Source organism: Globicephala melas, chromosome 20 (assembly GCF_963455315.2).
Source record: "Globicephala melas chromosome 20, mGloMel1.2, whole genome shotgun sequence".
In the NCBI taxonomy this organism is placed as follows: Eukaryota; Metazoa; Chordata; class Mammalia; order Artiodactyla; family Delphinidae; genus Globicephala; species Globicephala melas.
Window position 1 is genome coordinate 47,500,171 of NC_083333.1, and position 22,466 is coordinate 47,522,636.

Here is a 22,466-nt window from a genome sequence, read left to right on the forward strand (position 1 = left end):
CAGGCTGCCATGAGAACTAAATGAGACATTCGTAAAAACTTAATACAGTGCATGGGGAGTAGTGCCAACTAACAAATGGGAGCTATTTTTATTATTTTTAGAGGATAGTGGCATCCTGCATTGTACTTGCTCAATAAAATACCAAGATAGAAGTAAATTAACCAACCCGATTCTCAAAAGGTCACTTCTGATTTCTTTTCCCTCGTGTTCTTCTACCGCATGAGCCTTACTGAGGACACGGGAAATGCTTTCTAATCACTCGAGTTAGCACATTTGTCTCTGCCCTCTTCCAAACCCCCACCACTGCTGACATTCACGTAGCATAGATTATGTGCCATCTTAAGGACGAAAGAATCTTTAAGATTATCTGAACAGCCCCTCTACCTATAAAAATTTTCCTTGCATGAAACAATATGAATAGCTAGTAAAAACTCTTCTCAGCATTTTGGACTTATACAGAAGCAAATTTATTCAACTGCCTCAAGAAAAACAGAATCTGGGAGATTTGAGACTAAACACCAAGCAAAACAATCAATATTACATGAGAGCAAATGAAAAATTACCAAAGAACTCAAACGAAAGTGTAGTCCAAGCACAACAAACTTTCAAAGCAAGTAATATGGGCAAATTTATTTGGGGACAGGTAATAAATTTAATAATTATAATAATCAAGAGAGAATTGTCTAAAGGTATCATGACATACTGACTTTCTCTAAGATAATTTATAACTAACATAATAATAGCCTTTGCTTTTATTCCCCACACCTCCCAATCTCCTCTCCTTGTCAAACTTCCATTAAAGCTTAATGGAGGGCTTCCCTGGTGGCGCAGTGGTTGAGAGTCCGCCTGCCAATGCAAGGGACACAGGTTCGTGCCCCGGTCCGGGAAGATCCCACATGCCGTGGAGTGGCTGGGCCCATGAGCCGTGGCCGCTGAGCCTGCGTTTCCGGAGCCTGTGCTCCACAATGGGAGAGGCCACAACAGTGAGAGGCCCGCGTACCGCGCAAAAAAAAAAAAAAAAAAAAAAGCTTAATGGAAAAATATATATAGTGGAAGAAAATATATATTAAATATATTAAAATATCTGGAAGAATACACTTCCATTGTTTTCTCTGAGAAGGAGGTATGGGAATTTGGGAAAGTGGAAGAACTTTCACATACATCTCTACTGTTTATGTATTTTTTTTACCGTGAAGATTTTATATATACCTTTATATATAAAGATATATGTAAAGATTTTACATATATATTGTAATGGAAGAGTATAAGGACAAATTAAATTAAGTCCCATAAAAGCCCTAGCAAGTTTCATAAATATCAGGGGAAAAAAGGTCTCCACTCTTTCGAAAAATGCTTTGCAGCTTCTCATGGTATTTTTAAAGATGGACTAGCTACTGTTGGGAAAATACATTATAAGTAGGTAAGCATTAGCCATGGTTGAAACTGGAAAGCAGGAACCTGCTAAACCAGTGATCTGATTTCACATTTCCAACTGCTTTTATACCATCTAACATATCAAGATGGAGACCACCTCCAGCTTTGACCAAGGCGTCCAAAAGAAATGGTAACAACCCAAACACTTTGGAAAGTCATTTCATGAAAAGGAAACTCACAAAAGGAATATTATGAAACAGCATACTTGACATAAGCACAGGGGTATGTTCTTCTAGATGTCTGGGGTTATTTGGATTATGAAAGGCAACCTCATTTATCAGTACAACTACTATTACCAAGAGGAAAAAAAAATCTGCAAATTCAGAGTAAACAGAATTAGGCCTCCTACATTTAGCCAAGTGAAACCACCAACAAAAACCAAACACATAAATTCTCTATGTCTTTCAGAGGTTTTTTCCCCTTTAAACAAAGGATTTACTTTCTGCTCTTCCTGTGGCCCCCTACATTTGGATCCCTCTTTCCTACTTTGGTACAATGTATCCCTAAGTAGTTTCAATGAGTTGTGAATTAATTGTCATTCACAAGCCGAAAAAAAAGAAGAAGAAAGAAAGAAAAAGCAGGATTAACTGCAATTGCCACTACAACGGAGAAACTTGCATCTTGCACTCTTACCATGTAAATAAGGCACAGATCCTGCAGGAACATGCCAAACACCAAGATTCTTAATTAATGGAGCTCTTTAATGTGCAAATCAGGAACAAATTGCAAGTTCTGACTTGCATTGATTATGAAAACATTAATTGAATGAGCAAGACCCTAAAAAAAAGACACAATCCTAAGTCTTCAAAGAGACCAAAAGAATACAAAGCTCTGGAAACCAGACAAGTCTGACCAATGTGTAAAATGTAAACCTAAAACTGAGGCCTGCTCACTAGTACACAATGAATTTAAAAACAAGAAACAAAAACCTCAACAGTTTAATCAGAAAGCAATCACCATAAAAGCGTCTATTCCACCAACATCTAGCATTAAGCAGAAAAATGACTGTTCACTCCAGAAGCTCACAGACACTGCTTTAATGAAAAAAAAAAACCCTTTATATATACACACACTTATATGTATATAGGTATAACAAAACAGTGCTGTCTCTTTAAAAAGAAATTCATCCTATATAAATTATAGCCATAAACTTTTCCTGCAGTGCAGTCTAATTAATTCTTGTTCTATATACAAAGGGAAATGCTGGGTGACAAATGGGTGTGAAGCCAGAAAGCTGCCAGGTCTGCAAAACATTTTCTACTTCAATTTATAAGCAATTTTGCAGTAAATCATCAACCAGAACCTGGAATCTCAGGAATCTCTGAGTGTCCAAACCACATTATATCACTTATCAAAGAGAGAAGGAAAAGGAGTTTAAAGACATCTCATTTTTCAGTTCTAACCCACATCAAAATCTAGAAGCTCTGCATAATCTATTATTCTCTTCTGGGTAAGGTTTTAGTACCAGAGATATATTTTTCAAGCAAAAATGACACTATAGGTTGATGTAGCCCATTCCTCCATCCCTAGAAGTACTGTATCATGTACCCATTACCATAAGAAATATTCCCAGAGTTATGTGGGAATAACCACATAACTATTTACACCCCTCCCTCAATCTAAGCAAAATGTTCACAATCAAGCCAAGCGGAAGGGTTCAGAGGCAAGCCAGCGGACAAAATTTAGGGATGAAACACTCCAAGGAAATGAGTCTACCGAAGAGGAAAACAGAAACTTACAGGAAACAAAGAAGAAAGCAGGGCTGCCCCTTTGTAGTCAAACCCTTCCCCCACCCCTAACCTCTGCCAGCCACTGATCTATTCTCCATCCCTTTAGTTTTACTTTTTCCAAAATGTCATATAAATGGAATGTTAAAGTATACATATAATATTTTGAGACTGGCATCTTTCACTAGCATAATACCTTTGAGATTCATCAGTGATTCTGCATTTATCAATATTTTGCTCCTTTTTATTGCTGAGTTATGTACCACAATTTATCTGTTTGTCTACTGAAGGACATTTGAGCTGTTTCCAGTTTTTGGTGATTATGATTAATGCTGCTATAAACACACACATACAAGTCTTTGTGCGGACATATGTTTTCATTTCTCTAGGGAAAATATCTAAAAGTAGGACTGCTGGATCATCTCGTAAATATACGTTTAACTTTATAAAAAAACTAGCTTTCTTCCACAGTGGCTATACCATTTTGCATTCCCACCAGCAATGCATGGAAGCTCCAGTTGCTCTGCACCCTTGCTGACACTTGATGTTGTCAGGTGTTTGTTTTTGGTCATTCTAATAGGTATATAGGGGCATCTCCTTGTGGTTTTAATTTGCATTTCCATCAACACTAATGATTATGTTAAATAAACATCTTTTCATGTGCTTATTTGTCATCATATATCTTCTTTGGTAAAGTTTCTGTTCAAGTATTTTGCCCTTTTTTTTTAAAGGGTATTTTTTATTGTTGGGTTTTAAGAGTTCTTCATATATCCTGGACACAAATCCTTTGTCAGATGAGTGATTTGCAAATATTTTCTTTCAGTCTGTAGCTCTTCTTTTCATTCTGCTAATGCGTCTTTCACAGAGCAAAAGATTTCCTTCTGATTTAGTCCAATCATCAGTTTGTTCTTTTAAGGATTATGCTTTTGATGATCTAAGAACTCTCTCTAACCAAAGGTCATGGAGATTTTTCTCCCATGTGTTCTTCAAAACACTTTATAGTTTTATGCTTAACATTCAAGTTGATGAAGTATTTTGTTAATTTTTGTATGAAGTATGAGCTGTAAGTTGAAGTTCACTTTTTTTGCAAATGAATGTACTATTGTACTAGCACCATGTGTTGAAAAGACTATCTTTCTCCACTACCTCTGCACCTTTGTGAAAAGCCAATTGCCTATATTTGTGAGAATCTATTTCTGAACTCTCTATTTTATTCCACTAGCTAAAATAAATTTAAAAGGAATAAACCCACAAAGGAAGGACAAAGTACAAGCATACCTTGTTTCATCGCACTTCGCAGATACCCTGTGTTTTACAAATTGAAGGTTTCTGGCAACCCTGTATCGAGCGAGTCTATAGGCACCATTTCCCAACGCATTTGCTCACTTCATGTCTCTGTGTCACAGTTTAGTTAGTCTCACAATATTTCAAACATTTCCATTATTATCATATCTGTTTCGGTGATCTGTGATCAGTGATGTCTGATGTTACAGTTGTGACTATCTCGGGGTGCCACAAACCATGCCCATATAAGACGGTGAACTCAAAACTGATTGTTGAAATGACAACAAAGGATTTAGAACATTACATGAACTTAGCTGATAAAGCAGTGGGAGGGTTTGAGACGACTGACTCCAATGTTGAAAAAGGTTCTACTGTGAGTAAAACACTATCAAACAGCATCACCTGCGACAGAGAAATCATTCATGAAAGGAACAATCACTGCGGCAAACTTCACCGCCCCCCGCCTCCAGCAAACACCACCCCCCACGCCCCCAACACCCCCACCACCCCGCTGCCTCCCCGCAATCAGTCAGCAGCCATCAACATCAAGGCAAGACCCTCCACCGGCCAAAAGATTACAACTCACTGAAGGCTCAGATGACAGTTAGCATTTTGTAGCACTAAAGCATTTTTTAATTAAGGTATGCAGATTTTTTTTAGACATAATGCTATTGCTATTATACACTTAATAGTATAGTGCAGCCATAACTTTTATATGCACTGGGAAACAAAAACAGTCATGTGAGTCACTTTATTGAGATATTCGCTTTATTGCAGTGGTTTGGAAATGAACCTGCAATATCTCTGAGGTATACCCGGATAAGAGAGATGACAGAAACTAAGTTTTGTAAGCTAAAAAGCCAATGACTACACGGTTATTAGAATGTCTGAAATTAAAAAGACTGACCATGCCAAGTGTTAATAAGGATGTGAAGCAAGTGGAACTTTTATACACTGCTGGGAGGATTATAAAATGGTATCACCACTTTAGAAAACAGCTTGGCAGTTTCTATGAAAACTAAACATATTTACCATGTGACCCAGCCATTCCGTTCTTAGTTCTTCAGGAGGCATGAAGTATATGTCCATACAAAAGCATGCACACAAATGTTCACGGCAGCTTTATCCATAACAGCTAAAAACCAGAAACAAAACAAAGCAAATGTGCTATATCCATATACTACTACTACTACTACTCAGCAATGAACTGCTGATATAGGCAAAAACATGGCTGAATCTCAAAATAATTACACTGAGTGAAAGACAGACGAGAAGAGTACAAACTGCATGATTCCATTTATATAAAACTCTAGAAAATGCAAACTAATCTACAGTGACAGAGAGTAGATTAGTGGTTGCCGAGGAATGGGGAGGGACAGAGACAGAGATTACAAAGAGGCTGAGGAACTTCTGGGGATGAGGAATATGTTCGTCATCTTGACTGTGGTGATGGTTTCACGTGTGTACACAGAGGTCAAATTGTACAGATGCTGCTGACAGGTGAAGTAAGATGAGGACTGAGAACTGACCATTTAACTCAGCAACATGGTGGTCATCTGTGACCCTGAGGAGCAGTTTTGGTGGAGCAAGAGGGATACAGGCTTGACTGGAATGCGTTCATGAGAGAACAAGAGAAAGGGATTCAAGACAGTGAGTACAGACAACTCTTTCCAGGGATGCTGTTTACAGGGTTAGGGTTACAGAAATGGGACCTATATGCAGGTTACTGTATGTCAATTATAGCTCAATAAACCAGTTTTTTTTTTTTTTTTTTAAGCAGATGGACAAATAACTGACTTAGCAAACCTGAGCTAGTTGACCTTGGTGCTGGCAGTGAAGAAAAAGAAGCAATCCCCTCACGGTCCGCAAATACAACCCCAGAAGCTTCAAGAACTAGCAGTGCCAGGCACCTCTAGGAGAGGAGAGGAAGGTAGGGCTACAAACAGTCAACACACCTCTTTACTCAGGCAGACGTTTAGAGGTTTATCCCTTGAAGAGAGTTAAACATAGGGTCTCTGGACAGGGGGACACCAGACACAGTTGAGGCAAGGGCATAGTTCTCGAAACGGGGAATAAGCAGAAGTTCACAGACTGAATGCTGAGACCCCCAGCCTACCCACCTCCTACAATGCTGGCAGCCAGGCAGGAGATTAGAAGTTCTCTAGCAACTAAGATCCCATAAAGAACAAAGATCTAAAAATACTGACATGGGGGTTTCCCCACATGGCCCAGATAGAGCACTTTACAATGGAAACCACAGACAAAGAGCCTCATCCAAACATACAAAGCTGCTAATCAGCTTCTGAGTACCCCACTCTTGAAAGTCAACAGTGGACAAGAGAGCACCAAATATTTGAAGAAAGCATCTAACATATTACACCCAGGTTAAAACAAAAGAAAAGAAAGCAGCGTGGAGGAAACAGACTACTCAGGAAGAACTCTTAAGACTATACATACATATATACACCAGGTATATCCCCAGAGAAATAAAATGTATGACAAGAAATAAAAATACTCAACAGATGAGAAAATAAAGCTGAGGAAATGTCTTAGGAAGTGGTGGCGGGGGGGGAGAGAAAAGAAAAAAAAGACAGAGAGAAAGAACTGGAAAACTGAAGAGAAAAAAAAAGAAGAAAATCAGACGAAAAGTCTAACACCAAATGATAGGCCTTGCAGAAAAAGAAGAGAAAAGAGAGGGTAGAAAAATCACTAACAAAATAATTTCAAGAAAATTTCCGAGGACTGAAAGATACGAGTCTCCAGCCTGAAAAGGCCTGCAGACACTCTGCACAATGATGAAACACATCCACAACAAGGTGCAGCATCATGAAATTCCAGAATTCTTTGGACAAAGAATTCAAAACAGGGAGGAAAAAACATTAAGATCAGGGATCAGAATGGCTTCTGACTCACCAACAGCAACTTCAGAAGGTGGAAAGCAAAGGAATATTCTATAGACTTTTATACACAGTCGGCGAGTCAATCAATTGTGATGATAGAGTAAAGGTACTTTCAGACAATCAAGGTCTAAAAAAGTTTCCCTCTCATGCATCCTTCCTCAGCAAGCTATTAGAGGGTGTGCTTCACCAAAATAAGGGAATAAGCCAAGAAAGATCCTGACAAGGAGATCCACACAAGTGGGAAGTGAAGGTAATCCCTAGGATGGTGGTGCAGGGAGATCCCAGCATGACGGCCGGGCACCAGAGAAGGGTTAACAGTCCAGATTAGAGCAGGCCAAAAGGTTCTGGGAGACGGGGCTTCCCTGGTGGCACAGTGGTTAAGAATCCACCTGCCAATGCAGGGGACACAGGTTCAAGCCCTGGTCCGGGAAGATCCCACATGCCGCGGAGCAACTAAGCCTGTGCGCCACAACTACTGAAGCCTGTGCTCTAGAGCCCACGAGCCACAAGTACTGAGCCTGTGTGCCACAACTACTGAAGCCCACGCACCTAGAGCCCGTGCTCCGCAACAAGAGAAGCCACCGCCATGAGAAGCCCGTGCACCACAATGAAGAGTAGCCCCCGCTTGCCACAACTAGAGAAAGCTCACGCGCAGCAACGAAGACCCAACGCAGTCATAAATAAATAAATAATTTTTTTAAAAAAAAAGTTCTGGGAGAGACTTCTTTAGGAAGGTAAGCTGGCAGAAGAGCTGATGCAACTGATTATCTTGAGGGGAGATTTAGACAACTAGAGAAAAGTTCAGGCTTGAATTACAGCATAGAAAACAAAATAAACAAAAAAGTAACAGTTATTAACTCTAGAAAACAAAACGATGTGTGAGAAAGGAAAAATAATCATGGCATATATATTACCCGGCTGAGCTGTGAACAGTGTTTACACAGACATAATAATGTAAACGCTGACTACTGATCTAACCAAATTACAATATAACCAGGAAGGGACAGAAAGTGTGCATGAGTGTAGCAGGAACAAGGGCTAAATCCTCATTTTCATAATGAGGAGTCAATAAATAATGCCTAAAACTGAAAAATATAGTAGAAATGAAACATGTCACTTAGAGATACAGAGATAAATTCATGAATTCAAAAAATAATAGTAATAATTTAAAATATAATTGTTGCTTTAGGAGAGTGGGTTATGTATGGCAAGGTAGTGGAGTGTACAGTCAGCATACACTAGTTTTCATAACAAGCTCTGTAGAATTATTTGACTCTTTAAATTGTATACATGTGTGCTTCCCTGGTGGCGCAGTGGTTGAGAGTCCACCTACCGATGCAGGGGATACGGGCTCGTGCCCCGGTCCGGGAAGATCCCACATGCCGCAGAGCGGCTGGGCCCGTGAGCCATGGCCGCTGAGCCTGCACATCCGGAGCCTGTGCTCCGCAACGGGAGAGGCCACAACAGTGAGAGGCCCGCGTAACGCAAAAAAAAAAAAACAAAAGAAAAACTGTATACATGTTTAAACTTGGATAAAAATGTAAAAGAGAGGAAAAAAGTCCAGAGTAAACAAAAGCTGGTGGAGATAGGGATACTTCTAAGAACTAAAGTGAATATAAAACAAAAGCAAAAGAACTTTAAATGTACATAATATACTCTAAGTATATTAATTATATAGAAAAGGAACACTCAGAAAACAAAAGATCTTTTAGAGATTAAAAATATGATTGCGGGCTTCCCTGGTGGCGCAGTGGTTGAGAGTCCGCCTGCTGATGCAGGGGACACGGGTTCGTGCCCGGGTCCGGGAAGATCCCACATGCCACGGAGCGGCTGAGTCCATGAGCCACAGCCGCTGAGCCTGCGTGTCCCCAGAGCCTGTGCTCCGCAACGGGAGAGGCCACAACAGTGAGAGGCCCGCGTACCACAAAAAAAAAAAAAAGAACTAGGAAATTAAACTCAAAATTTTTCTGAACACAGATACAGAAAATCACAGAAAGATGGAACATGTCAGAGAAAAAACAACACTAATCCAGTTTAATACCTAAAAGAGAGCAGAGATGATGGAGAGAAGGAAATTAGCAAAGAAATATTAGAAGAGATCTTCCCAAAACTGAAAGACCACACAATCTTAAGATTAAAAGGGCCCAGTAAGTACTCAACACAATGAATAATAAAGGACCCATACCTAGACATAGCTTCGGGCAATTTCAGAAAACCAAGAATAAACAGAAGATCCCAAACATTTCCAGAGAACAAAAACAAGTCACCTACAAAGGAATGAGACTCAAACCAGCAATCACCTTGGACAACATCTGGATGACAGAAGACAATAGGGCATGTGGAAGGCTGAACAATGGTCCCCAAAGAGGTCCACATGCCATTCTAATCCCCAGAACCTGTGAATACCTTACTTTACAAGGCAAAAGGACTTCTTCACAGGTGTGATTAAGTTAAGGCTCTGCAATGGGGAGAGGATCCTGAGTTAGCCAGGTGGGCCCAATGTAAACAGGAAGTCCTTACGAGAGAGGCGACAGGGTCAGTCAGAAAAGGAACACTTGGTGTGATGGGATTGCTGGATTTGAAGATGGAAAAGAGCCATGAGCCAAGGAATGCAGGCAGCCTCGAGAAGCTGGAAAAAGCAAGGAAACAGATGCTCCCCCAGAGTCTCTGGAAGGAGCACAGCCCTGCTGACCACCTGGATTTTAGGATTTCTAGCCTCCAGAACTGTGAGACAATAAAGTTCTGCTGTTTTAAGCCACAAAGTTTGTGGTAATTTGTTGTAGTAACAATTGGAAACTGGGACTTCCCTGGAGGTCCAGTGGGTAAGACTCCAAAGCTCCCAATGCAGGCGACCCGGGTTCAACCCCTGGTTGGGGAACTAGATCCTGCATGCATGCCGCAACTAACAGTTCGCATGCCACAACTAAAGATCCCGCATGCTGCAACTAAGACCTAGTGCAGCCAAAATAAATAAATAAATAATTAAATATTTTTTAAAAAACAATAGGAAACTAATACAGGGCAGTACTTTCAAGTTCTGAGCGAAAGTAATTTTCAACCCAGAAATTTATACCCAATCCATGAAGAATATATTGATATCAATGACAAATGAGGCAGAGCATTTTTAAATCTGCAAAAAATCAGATCATTTACTCCCCATCCATGTTTGGCACCAAACTGACAAACTGAGATACAGGAAGAGCCAGAACACAGCTCCACCCTAGAAGAGCAAGGAAAGGAAGTCCCAGGAGGACCCAGTGCGCCAGACCCAGAGAACAACCCACTCAAACCGGGAGAATGTAAGAGGAGAGACCGCATGATTTAAAGTTTGGGGGAAGAAGGATTGAGATGATAAAACTGAGCCATCAGGGGAAGAAAAGAATATCTAGAGACCTAGGAAAAAAATGATATAATAGATAAACAGTTCAAATGTGAAGCAAAAAACAAAAAAGAAAAAAAAACACAAAAAAATAAAAAGAAGAAAAAAACAAATCTGAAGCAAACTAAAATACAGCATGATTTTAAGCAACCGATGGAGGGTTATAAAAAATCTACTTGAACTAGGAACTAGGCACTTGTACTGAACTAGGAACATACTCCTACAGACAGGCCTCTGAACACACAGGAAAGAAAAAGGCATTTTCCAGTCCCTCCCTGCCCTGGTATTACACCCTTATTTACATGATAATAATACACTGTAAATGCAGTTGACTGGTTTTCAACTCCCAGGGTCAACATATGGATAGAGTATGGGAATCTTGGTTGCAGTTGCAGGGCAGAATGTAAAAACGTAGTGGAAGAAGAATGGAATGACTACCTCATACCTCTTCCTCCCAAATTTCTACCACTTCCTTCCTTACTCCTCATTCACAATTTATGACCTTGGTTTCTATTTCAAAGAAAACAGAACGATGAAAAGAGAATTTTCAGAGACTCCTACCTATCTGTGTCTACTCACATACTGTCTTCCCACCTGTCACTACGATTAAACTGTCCCCACTATCAAAGGTCACCATTCCCTAAGGATGCCCTAGTCCCATCTCACATACCTCCTCAAGGACATTGCTACAGATATCCACCCCCATCACCATCAATTTCCCTTCTGCTGCATCATTCTTGCCAACATACAAACATGCTGTTATTGCTCCCATCTCAAAAACAAAACACTTCTCTTGACTCCACATCCTTCTCCATCTAACCTCCCATTTCTCTGCTCCCTTCTAAAGTAACATTCCTAGAAAGAGTTGGCTATACTCACTACCTCAGATCCCTTTTTCCCGTCCTCTCACAAACCCATCCCAGTCAAGCCTGCATCCCTCCCACCCTACCAAAACTGCTCATCAAGGTAGAGGATGGCCACCATGTTGCTAAATGAAATGGTCATTACTCAGTCTTCATCTTAACCTGTCAGTAGCATTCTCATCTTTCATACCAGAGGATAAAGAAATCAAGAAATAGAGATCTAAACAAATTATTTAAAATTATAAAAGGAAAACGAAATAAAATGAGACTGAAAGTAAGGCAAAGGACTGTTGTCTTCCTGAATGCTTCTGTATTATTTATCATATTCATGTATAATTTTAATAAATTGATTTAAGAATAAGTGTTAAGACACAAATAACAATAATAGAGTAGCATCTTTTTGCAGTGGTCAGGTTCTAAAGCCTGAGCATAAAGCAAAAATCAAGTTCTCACAAAACTGCTTTAAAAATCCCGAAAATTGCCCAGAAAGTACAGCACCACAGTCTCCGTGCCAGTTCAACATGGTCAGTTTCTCCCCTCAAACACTACAGCCGCTTCGTCGATTAAACACAAGATGATTACATTTGGGGACCGTGCTGGACAAAGACTGCAGGCTGTAACTGTAACCACTAGATTCGCAGTCTGTCTGACGAGATGCTCACTGGAGAGGTACCCGGAACAAAGAATAACTACGGCAGCCACAGATTCCACCTGCCACCCATGCTTACTCCAGGGCATGAGCACACTGAAAAAGATGGCAGGCAGAATCACTGGCGCTACTTAAGCTGTTTCTCTCTCCCTCTTTTTCTTTTGGCCAGGCATATATGGTTAAAGGTGAGTTCATAAAATGTCCATATAAAGAGACTCCAACATACACTGATGTGTATGACTTCACTGTGAATCCAGCGGATAGGGCAATCCTACTACATATGTTACTACTACCACTACGACGATGATGACGACTACTACTTACTACTAGTACTACCTACTACTACTACTGCCTACTACTAGTACTACTACAAGTCCGGGTTGCTTCCTTATGTAACTCATCACAATTAAAGATTGTTTCAGGCCTGAAGACAACCTTAATTCCTAAGAAACCCAAAACAATAAAACAAATGTTCTGATGAGATTGGCTGCGGTAGTTTTCAAGCTTCCACAGCTCTGCGAGCCATCTAGGGCCCATCTTTTCAGAGTGGGTGAAAGAATCTGACACTCTCCTCCTGGGTCCCCCACTCAGTTGCTTTGGAAAAGCACTTGCTCTGTTGACCCTACTTTACTTTCTACATAGTATAAATGCCTAATTAACCACGTTGGACAAATTAGGTAGTAGCTCAACAGGGACCAAAAGTCTTCCTACATAGAACTCATTCTCTAAGAAACAGACCAAACATAGCATAGATTTCAAAGCTGACCAAACACAGCATAGATTTCAAAGCTAAGTCAAGAGTTATTATGTAAATATCAAACAGAAAGTTATCAAGAAATGATTGCCTTCATTTCTCACCTACAGTTTAGGAAAAATAAGAGGATCAATAATACTCTGTGGTGGGAGTCCAGGAAAACAACTGCTACAGATGAGAATTAAATGGTTATAATTCTTCTAAGGGCCAACTTGGCAGTATCTTCCAAAAGGCTTAAAAAAGAAACAAAAGTACGATCCCTTTGTCCCAGCAACTGAATTTCCAGGAACGTAGATCTGTGCTGTCCAATTCAGTATCCACTAGTCACATGTGGCTACTGAGGACTCGAAATGTGGTTAGCCCAAATCGAGATGAACTGTAAATGTAGAATACACTCTGGATTTCAAAGACTTGACATGAAAAAACATACATAAGATATCTCATTAGTATTTAAATATTGACTATATGTTAAACTTTTAATATTTCTTATATACTGCATTAAGTAAAATATGTTACAAAAATTAATTTTACCTGTTTCTTTTTACAATTTTCTAAAAATTTGATTACTAGGAAATTTAAAATTCGTATGTGACTTGAACCATATTTATACTGGACAGTGCTACTTTTAGGCAAAATGCTCGAATATGTATGTACAAGAGTGTTTATCAAAGCATGCTTTATAAAAGTGAAAGGCTGAAATAAACCTGAGTATCCATCAATACAGATTGGCTAAATAAACTGCAGTAAATCAATAAAATGGAATATTCTGTAGCCACTGAAAATGCTGACGTACATCTAAATATACTGACATGAAATATGTTAAGTAGAAAAAAATAAGCTTACAAAATAGTACATACTTGTAAGAGTCCATGTTTGTTTAAAAAAGTGTGTGTGTGTATGTGTGTGTAAACACAGAAAAAGGTCTGAAAGGATATTCATCAAAATGACAACTGTTGGTTACCTCTGGGTAGTAAGATTACAGGTAATCCTTATTTTCTTCTTTATGCTCTTATGTATTTTCTGAATTTCTGAAGTAAGCATGACATGATTTTATAATTAGAAGAGTAAAGCTATTTAAAAAAATAATAGCCATCAACTGAAACAAAAAGATCAATCTTCCTCACACCATCCTGGCTAGATGAAGTCTACAGTAATAAGAGTCCTTAATCCTACACAATGCTACACTTGGAGAAGCTTGCAAGTGCCTTCGTCCCAAGCAATACTTAAACCTATCCCAAGTAATTACGGATATTCCAGGGTTCTACAGATCATTTGTGAGAACTCTGTCATGAACCCACAAAGCGTTAATCGAGCTAACACTGAAATAGATGTTCATGGATTTGTCACCTAAGGCAACTAAGTAATAACAAAGGGGGAATTTCCCTGACAATATTGGTTGCCTATGGGATAGGGGACTGGGTAGCAGGGGTACGGGGTGGGAAGGAGGATTTTCTCTGCAGAGTCATTAGCATCTTTTGAATTTTGAGCCATGTGAATACACTGCCTACTTAAAAATAAATAAAATTTAAAAAACAAAACAGAAACATTATCTATCAAGATTCCGATTGCCATGACTTACTCAAAATTTTAAAAGTTGTTCTTTAAGGTGTGTATTAGTGCTGTGGTCAAATTGGCATTAAAATTTTTAGTCTATTCAAGTCAAAATAGTTGAGGGGCTGGGGGAAGGGCCACAGAGGGATGAGAGGGTGAACTCGAACTAGAAGTGGGAAGATGGGGGGCGGGCACAAACAAAACGTAACTTCTTAATAGTGGAATTTGTGTTTATACTCTTAAGCAAGTAAAAAATCTCAACACTTCCTCTATATTTATATTACATTATACTGTGTTCTTGGGGGGATTTTGCTTATAGGAAATATCAAAATGTCAACCATTGTTTCTATTAAAGGTCTTCAATGATATTGCATTTTAGACCTATAATGAAACATGGTGCTCACTGCAATCTGTACTGCATCTCATTAAATACATTAATAACATGCACTTCACTAAAAGGTCAACTTATTATGGCTGAAGTTTGGCTTTCCTTTAATCATTTCATTTAAAGCTATAGCGCAAACTCTGAAAAGACAATAGAGAGCGCCTGTTACAGGAATGCTCCCTCAATTCCCCATCCATTCAAACCAGTTATGTTTATTAAGAAATCACTATTAGTGTTTTTGTGTGGGATGATATTGTGATTTTTTTTTAAATGCTTTTCTCTTAGAGATCCATGCTGATTTACTGATAAAATGATAGAATGTCTGGTGTTTGCTTCAAAATAAAGCAGAAGTAGGGGGTGAGTTAGTATAAGTAGATGAAATAAGATACGCCGTGACTTGATAAGTGTTTAGCTGGTAAAGGTATATGGGTTCACTATACAATTCTCTCTACTTTTATATAGGTTTGATATATTCCATAATGAAAAGTTTTAAACAACTCATGCTGAGGTTTCCTTAAATAACATGCCTTTTTCCTTATATACTGCTGCTACCAACATAAAAGAACTGCCTCCTAACGCTACAGAAGTTTTTAAAAGAAAATCAGAGAGGAAAAAGCTAACCTCTTCAGAGGAATGGTTTTGTGCATGGAAAATCCCTTAATTTTGCTAAGGTTACTTCATGACTTACCACTTATGCAACTACTAAAATATCAAAAAATGCCTCTGAAATTATTTCACATCGAGAGGTATCCAACATGTAGTATCAGGGTGATTTGGGGACTAAGTGCGTTGGGGAAGAAAGGAGATATTTGTTTAGTTTCTGAAAAGTAGAGTTTAAGGTGCTTAGGGTACAAAGGCATGCTGCTCGGGACTTAACTGTGGCTGAAATACAGCTGGAAGTCTGCTCTGTTCTAGAGGCTACTGTTAGGACTATGAGAGTAAATGACAGAGCCAAGGAGAGAATATGCCAAGAAAACACAGCCTGAGAACAGGATCTTAAATGCAGTGAAACTGACACTGAGAGGATAAAAGAGGAGTCAGAAAAGCAGGAGAACCCACACATCACATGCAGTAGCGCCAAAATCTAAGGGAAAAATTTCAAGGAAAGGTTGAAAGCTTCACGGAGGCAGCAGCTGGGTCTGGCAATAAGGAAATCTCTGATCACCTTCTCACAGTCATAGAGGCCAAAGCTGAATTCTAAGTATTACACTAGAATATAACACTACTGGGCTTCCCTGGTGGCGCAGTCGTTGAGAATCCGCCTGCCAATGCAGAGGACACAGGTGCGAGCCCTAGTCCGGGAAGATCCCACATCCCGTGGAGCAACTAAGCCCGTGCACCACAACTACTGAGCCTGCGCTCTAGAGCCCGCGAGCCACAACTACTGAGCCTGCATGCCACAACTACTGAAGCCCACATGCCTAGAGCCCATGCTCCGCCACGAGAAGCCTGCGCACCACAATGAAGAGTAGCCCCCGCTCAACACAACTAAAGAAAGCCTGCGCACAGCAATGAAGATCCAATGCAGCCAAAAGTCAACAAATAAATTTATTTTAAAATAATAATAATAAAAGAATATAACACTACCCGTTTTCCAGAACAAATGGTTAATTTAAATTATATAGGGAATCTGAACACTAACAAAAAGTCAAAAAACACTGGAGACAGTGGGAACGGTGGTTAGTTACAGTGACGACCGTCATTCACAGGGCTGAACACTGCCAAATGCCTCTTTCTGCAGAAGAGGAGAACACATGTACGTAACATTTGTGGTGTGCAGTGTGCCAGACACTGTGCTAATGCTTTATATCGATTACGTCCTTTAATCTTCACAATCATATTATCCCCATCTTACTGTGAAGTTAAGTAACTTGCTCCAGGTCACTCAGCTAATCCACTGCTGAGATGGAATCTAAACCCAGGCAGTCTGACCTTACTGTAAGACCAACCACACTGAAAAGAGATTTAATTAAAGAAATTAAGTTCCAGTGTTTGTTCTGGGGTCAGTACAAATTCAGCCTATGTTCCACACCAGCTATATAACATAGTATAAATTGTTCATCCACAGTAACGTAACCAAGAAGTTTTTCTTAAACTCTGCTCACCAAGATAGGGAAATACACAACATATTATATCATATTGTCATAAAGGTAGAAACAAGAATTAGCTACCCTTCAGATGCATAGAAATTCTGGTAACCAGAAAACGCTCCTAGATAACTAATAAGGACCTACTGTATAGCACAGGGAACTCTACTCAATACTCAATTCCACAATGGCCTATGTGGAAAAAGAATCTAAAAAAGAATGGATATATGTATAACTGATTCACTTTGCTGTACACCTGAAACTAACACAACATTGTAAATGAACTATACTCCAATAAAAATCTCAAAAAAAAGAAAACTCTCCACCCTCCCACCTTAGAATATGTGATACCAAATAAACATTCCTTTCTTCTCCCTCTTCCGCTGCAACCCACCTAGTCAGATTAGGAGACATCTGTCAGATTAACTGGAATTCATCAACGAGGCAAAGAGGCAATTGGTTAAGTACAAAAAGAGATGGGGGAATTCCCTGGCGGTCCAGTGGTTAAGGCACAGCGCTCCCAATGCAGGACACGTGGGTTAGATCCCCGGTGGGAGAACTAAGATCCCACATGCCACGTGGCACGGTCAAAAAAATAAAATAAAATAAAAATGTTTCTTTTTTAAGTGTTTAAAATGATCGGAACTGTTGCAAAATAAAAGTTAAATAACATTAAAACAGCTAAATAACTAAACTGTATCCAAGAGTAAGAATGCGTCCCTTATACCGAGCACTGATAAAACCTTAAAATATCTACATTTTGAGATGAACCCCCAAAAAAGCGGGGACAGGGTTGGCTCAAGCAAGAAGAGTAATGAGTAACAAAGTGGAAAAGGCCTTATTGTGAAACATTTAAGACATTTAATCTAGAGTAGTCTTGGTCTAGGTCTCATTCCAAAGGCATACCGGAAATCAGGGCACTAGGGCGTTAAAAATAGCAGAGAAGTGCCCCCAAAATCTCAAAAATGCTGAAAACCACCAAGCTACCATTTATTTGAGGGAGGAAGCGGGGAAGAGCTGGAGGAGGGGCTACAAAAGACCCACGCTCACAGTAACTGCAGGGTTCCTGACTTCAAGTGTGTCAAGACACACAATCTAAAGACCGGCCCTTGGGAAGTAATTCCTAATTAAACCAAGCAGTCCCCGTCAAGAAAGGTTCACACAATTCCTTACCCTAGAAATCCTACCCATTTATCTTAAGTGGTTTAAGGTGATTCTAACCAAGAGGCAGAGCCAAATCAGACTGATGTCCTCCTCAGGCCCCTTTCTCAGGCCAACTCCACGATATTACAAAAACAAGTTTGAAAGAGCAAATGACAACACTAAGTCTCAGCGTGCAAGTAAGGGATGGAGATTCCAGCCTCTGTGCACTCACCCCGCATCTCTCTCCTCGGCCCCAGTCCTCTGGTGCCACTGGGCACCCAGGAGGCAGCCCCTAGATCGTAAGGCAGAAAAGCTGGGGGAGGCTGTCTCTGCCGTGCATGATCGAGCTCTCTAACTTTGGGCGACTCACTCTCTTTGGGCTTTGGCTCTCTCCTCTGTAAAATGAGGGAGTTGGGAGCCAAATAATTGCTAAATTCCTTTGCTCTTCTAAAATTCTTGGACTTTACAGCCCAGCAATTCTCTTTCACAACTTTTTCCTCCCTCTGCGGTCACCATCCTTCATCACCCTCTGTAACCCAAAGGAAGAAAGGAGTAAGGTCATCTCAGCATTTTGTTCTAGAAACCACCCAACAAAGAAAGGCATCCTTTAAGCACGTGATATACAAGTTAAACGAACTGAGGTTAGTCATTCACTGTCTCCCTTTCCTTCTATGCCAGCAGTTTTTCCCTGAGCACTAAAGCAGTAGCTCAGAAAGCCAAGAGGAGGGGGAGGGGAAAGTGAGAGCAGGGCTGGAAAAAAGAGGAACAGGCATGACTCAAGCACCCAACCTGTTTCGATCAAAGTTGCCTTCATTTGATAAGAGGGTTATACTGCGATTTTTTTTTAAGTTAAAAATCGCCATTTTATACCATATTATGACTAAAGCCAAGTCTTCTCAACTCTGTGGTGCTGTGAATACAATCCCAGTATATCCCAATGAACCCCAGTGGTTCTAAGCATCCCAATATGCGATAAGTATTCTTACTGTTTTTCAAGGCGCTGGCAAATTCTGGGCCACCTTTGTCCTTGAAAATAGGGAAAACATCTGGTTGAGGAAGCTGATTGGTGGTCAGCAGAGCTTTTTGTAGCTTTATCCTTCCTTCCAAGAGCTGGTCCCACAGTGCTGAGAAAGAAAAAAGAATTCCATTCCTCAGTTAATAAAATCTTCCTGGGGCAGGGAGAGGGGGAGGGACTGGAAATCAAAGCAGTCCCTAAGCAGCATGCCTTTATCAGCTTCATGCCATGGAAACACTCTATTTATTACAGGAAATAAATCCGGTGTCTGGACGCAAATTGACTTGCTACATGAGAGAGAGAATGCTACAGCCCAACAAGAGGAGACGCCGCCCTTCCCTTCAACCTTCCACAGCTGCCAGAAGTACTAGAGCAGAACCAGCAAAGCAGCTGAGTGAAGCAACAGCAGGCCAAGCACAGGGGAACAGCGCTTTGGGCCTCTAGGTAAGTGGGGCACGTCACCAACTAATTGGAAGGACACAGGAGACAGCAAACAGCCACAAACAAACAAAAAGGAGATCAAATGTGGACACTCAAAACAAGCAAACAGCAAGCCGTGTACAAACCTATCTGGTTCTTCACAGCTTGGCCTTTCTCCACTTCCTCGGAAACTTTGACCTCGGAGAAGGTCATCACCACCCCGTCGTCCTCACTGGTCCTGTCTTCGGCCTTGTCTTCCTCACTCTCACCTTCAAAGTCTTCCTCACCACCCCCTTCCTCCATACCACTCTCCTGCTCTTCGTCTTCCTCGTCCTCACTGCTACCGAGGTCAACCATTCCCTCGGTAAACTTTTCAAAGTCACTGATGCTCTGGACACTGAAGCCCGACGCCTTCCTGGAGTGGCTTCTGCTCCTCTTTTTCCAGGCCAGGCTACTGTCACCATCAGCACACTCCAGTTCCTCAGCACTCATGGCATCCTCACCGGATTCCTCCAGGCCCAGACCCTCTGAATCTCCATCTCCAGACCCTTCCTCATCAGATATTTCTTTATCTAAACAAGGGAGGGAAGAAGGAAAAAAAGAAAAAAAAGTTACCTTAAAACAAACACTAGGCCATATCTTTCATTTTAACTAAAGTATCATGACACCTATCCAAAAAAAAAAGTATTACCGTATTCAATGCAACTCAATAAATATTTATTACACATCTACTATCTCTAAAATGCTAAGGGAGAAACAAAAATGAATAAAACATCGGTCCTATGGGATTTCCCTGGCGGTCCAGTGGTTAAGACTCCGCGCTTCCAATGGAGGGGGCTCGGGTTCGATCCCTGGTTGGGGAACTAAGATCCTGAGTGCCACACAGCGCGGCCAAAAAAAAATAAACAAACAAAAACAAACAAACAAAAAAAAAACATGGGTCCTATCCTACTGAAAGGCTCTAGTGGGAAAGACAGACCCATAAAAACTATAATACAGAGAAGAATTAAAAGCACTTTGACAAAGTTTTGGTAATCAAGAGAAGGAAGAGATTTTAGCTGTGGAGCAAGTGAATTTAAGCAAGGTTATAAGAAAAAGGCAGCCTTTGACCTGGACCTTGAAAAATGGTCAAATTTCATCTGGTGTGAGGGAATTACTGGTTTCTCCAAACCTGCATCTGAAAAAACAGAGTTTATCACTAACTGTCCCAAATGCACAATCTCTGTCACCCTAGTGATGCCTATTAAACACTTATTAAGTACCTATTATGAACCAGCCATGGATAAAAACTAGAGACTGACAAACAGAATGTAATATCTGTGGGGGCGGGTTCACAGTCTGCTAGGAGTGGTGGATATGCATAACCAATAACTACATTACAAAAGCATTAGTACAGTGTATAGAGAAGGGTGAGAGATGGCTTCATGTGAAGGACACATTATAGTTTTACTTATTAAGCATAAGTAACAGGTCATCAGACAGAAAAGAGGGAAGGAAAGGAAAAGCAGCAGATGCAAAGGTCCAGCACACAAAAGTGCACTGGGGTACAGAATGCTGGGATATGAGGCCAGAGAGTTGCTCAGGGACCAAATCAGGAGGGGTCTTGTCTTCCACGGGGAGGAGTCTGAACTTGATCCTTCAGTAAATGGAATATTAGTTATGGCTCCTGATTTTACTTATGCTTGGGGTATCCTGGCACTTACAGGTCTTTAGTGATTATCCAATCTCTTTCATGGTAGAACACAGGAAGCATAATCATACAGGGACCTGTTACCAACAACTTTCTTCATAAAATAAAGATTTTTATGAAAACATGATCTCTTAAGTACTTCTTTAAGTAACAATATATAAACTCAAGACAGAGAAGGCTGTCAAAAACATATATACAGAAACTAAGTGTCAAATAGTAAAGAGAAATAATCCTTTAAGTTCTTTAAATGTATGCCATTTCTCAGATAAAGAAATATTCACAGAGTAGTAGTTTAAAGTATAGATCTTAGAGTCAGACTGCCTTATTTGAGTTCCAGCCTGCACTTACTTGATATATGACCTTGAGCAAGTTACTTAACCAATGTGCCCCTCAATTTCCTTATCTGTAAAATGGGGATAAACAGTACCAACCTCACAGGGCTGTTGGGAGGATTAAATGAGATAATACATGTAATGATATGGTGGTTAACATTTTCTGAGGACTTACTATGTACCAGGCTCTTAGAATTTAAAGGACTTACCATAGTGCCTGACACATGGTGAGAGCTCAATAAATATTATACTGGTCCCAGGACTGGTCTGTTTATCATTCTCTAAGCAAAGAATATGAAATGAGCTTATCATCTGGGAGCCCCAAGGACTGTATCAGGGACTAAACCATGGATATCACAGCATGAGTGATTGTTTCTTTTATATTATCTGTGGATTCTCAACATGGTCCCTCTGACCTCTCTAAAGGAAAGCAAATAGCATCCACTCAATAATCACCATACCCCGCCCCTTCTTCCACTCTGAGAAACTCACAATCTTTAGAACTATAAGCTCACATCCTCCTAACTGTTGCAGGGAACAGGGAAAGACTATGAAATTTCTACAGTGGCAAAAAAATGAGTGTCACAAATTAATATTATCCAGTGACTCGATGCAAGGCTTGACAAACCAAAGGAAAAGGGTCAAAATCCATGAGTAGCGTGCTCATCAGACACAATGCTTTTTCAACACATAGCCCTCTCCAAAATCCAAATATGCAAGGCCTTTTCTCTCACTCCATTTTAGGGTGAGCCATTAGTGCAAACATTAGGAGTACAGCTACTTAATAGCTCCAGACTTCAGATTCCTTACCAAGTGAAATTCAGTACTTCAAAGGGCCCTTTCTAATGTCAAA

The 22,466-nt window shown here is 40.2% G+C and overlaps 1 protein-coding gene across 4 annotated transcripts in view; it reads right to left on the reverse strand.

Annotated features, from left to right (window-relative positions):
* Positions 1–22,466, reverse strand: part of AATF (apoptosis antagonizing transcription factor) — a 99,420-nt gene that overhangs the window by 75,388 nt on the left and 1,566 nt on the right. For all 4 annotated transcript variants that reach the window (XM_070044453.1, XM_030881881.3, XM_060290416.2 and 1 more), the window contains exons 3-4: positions 19,738–20,163; positions 19,143–19,280 (exon numbers count right to left, since the gene is read on the reverse strand). In XM_070044453.1, coding sequence (XP_069900554.1) covers positions 19,143–19,280; positions 19,738–20,163 — 564 coding nt within the window. The remainder of the gene's footprint in view (positions 1–19,142; positions 19,281–19,737; positions 20,164–22,466) is intronic.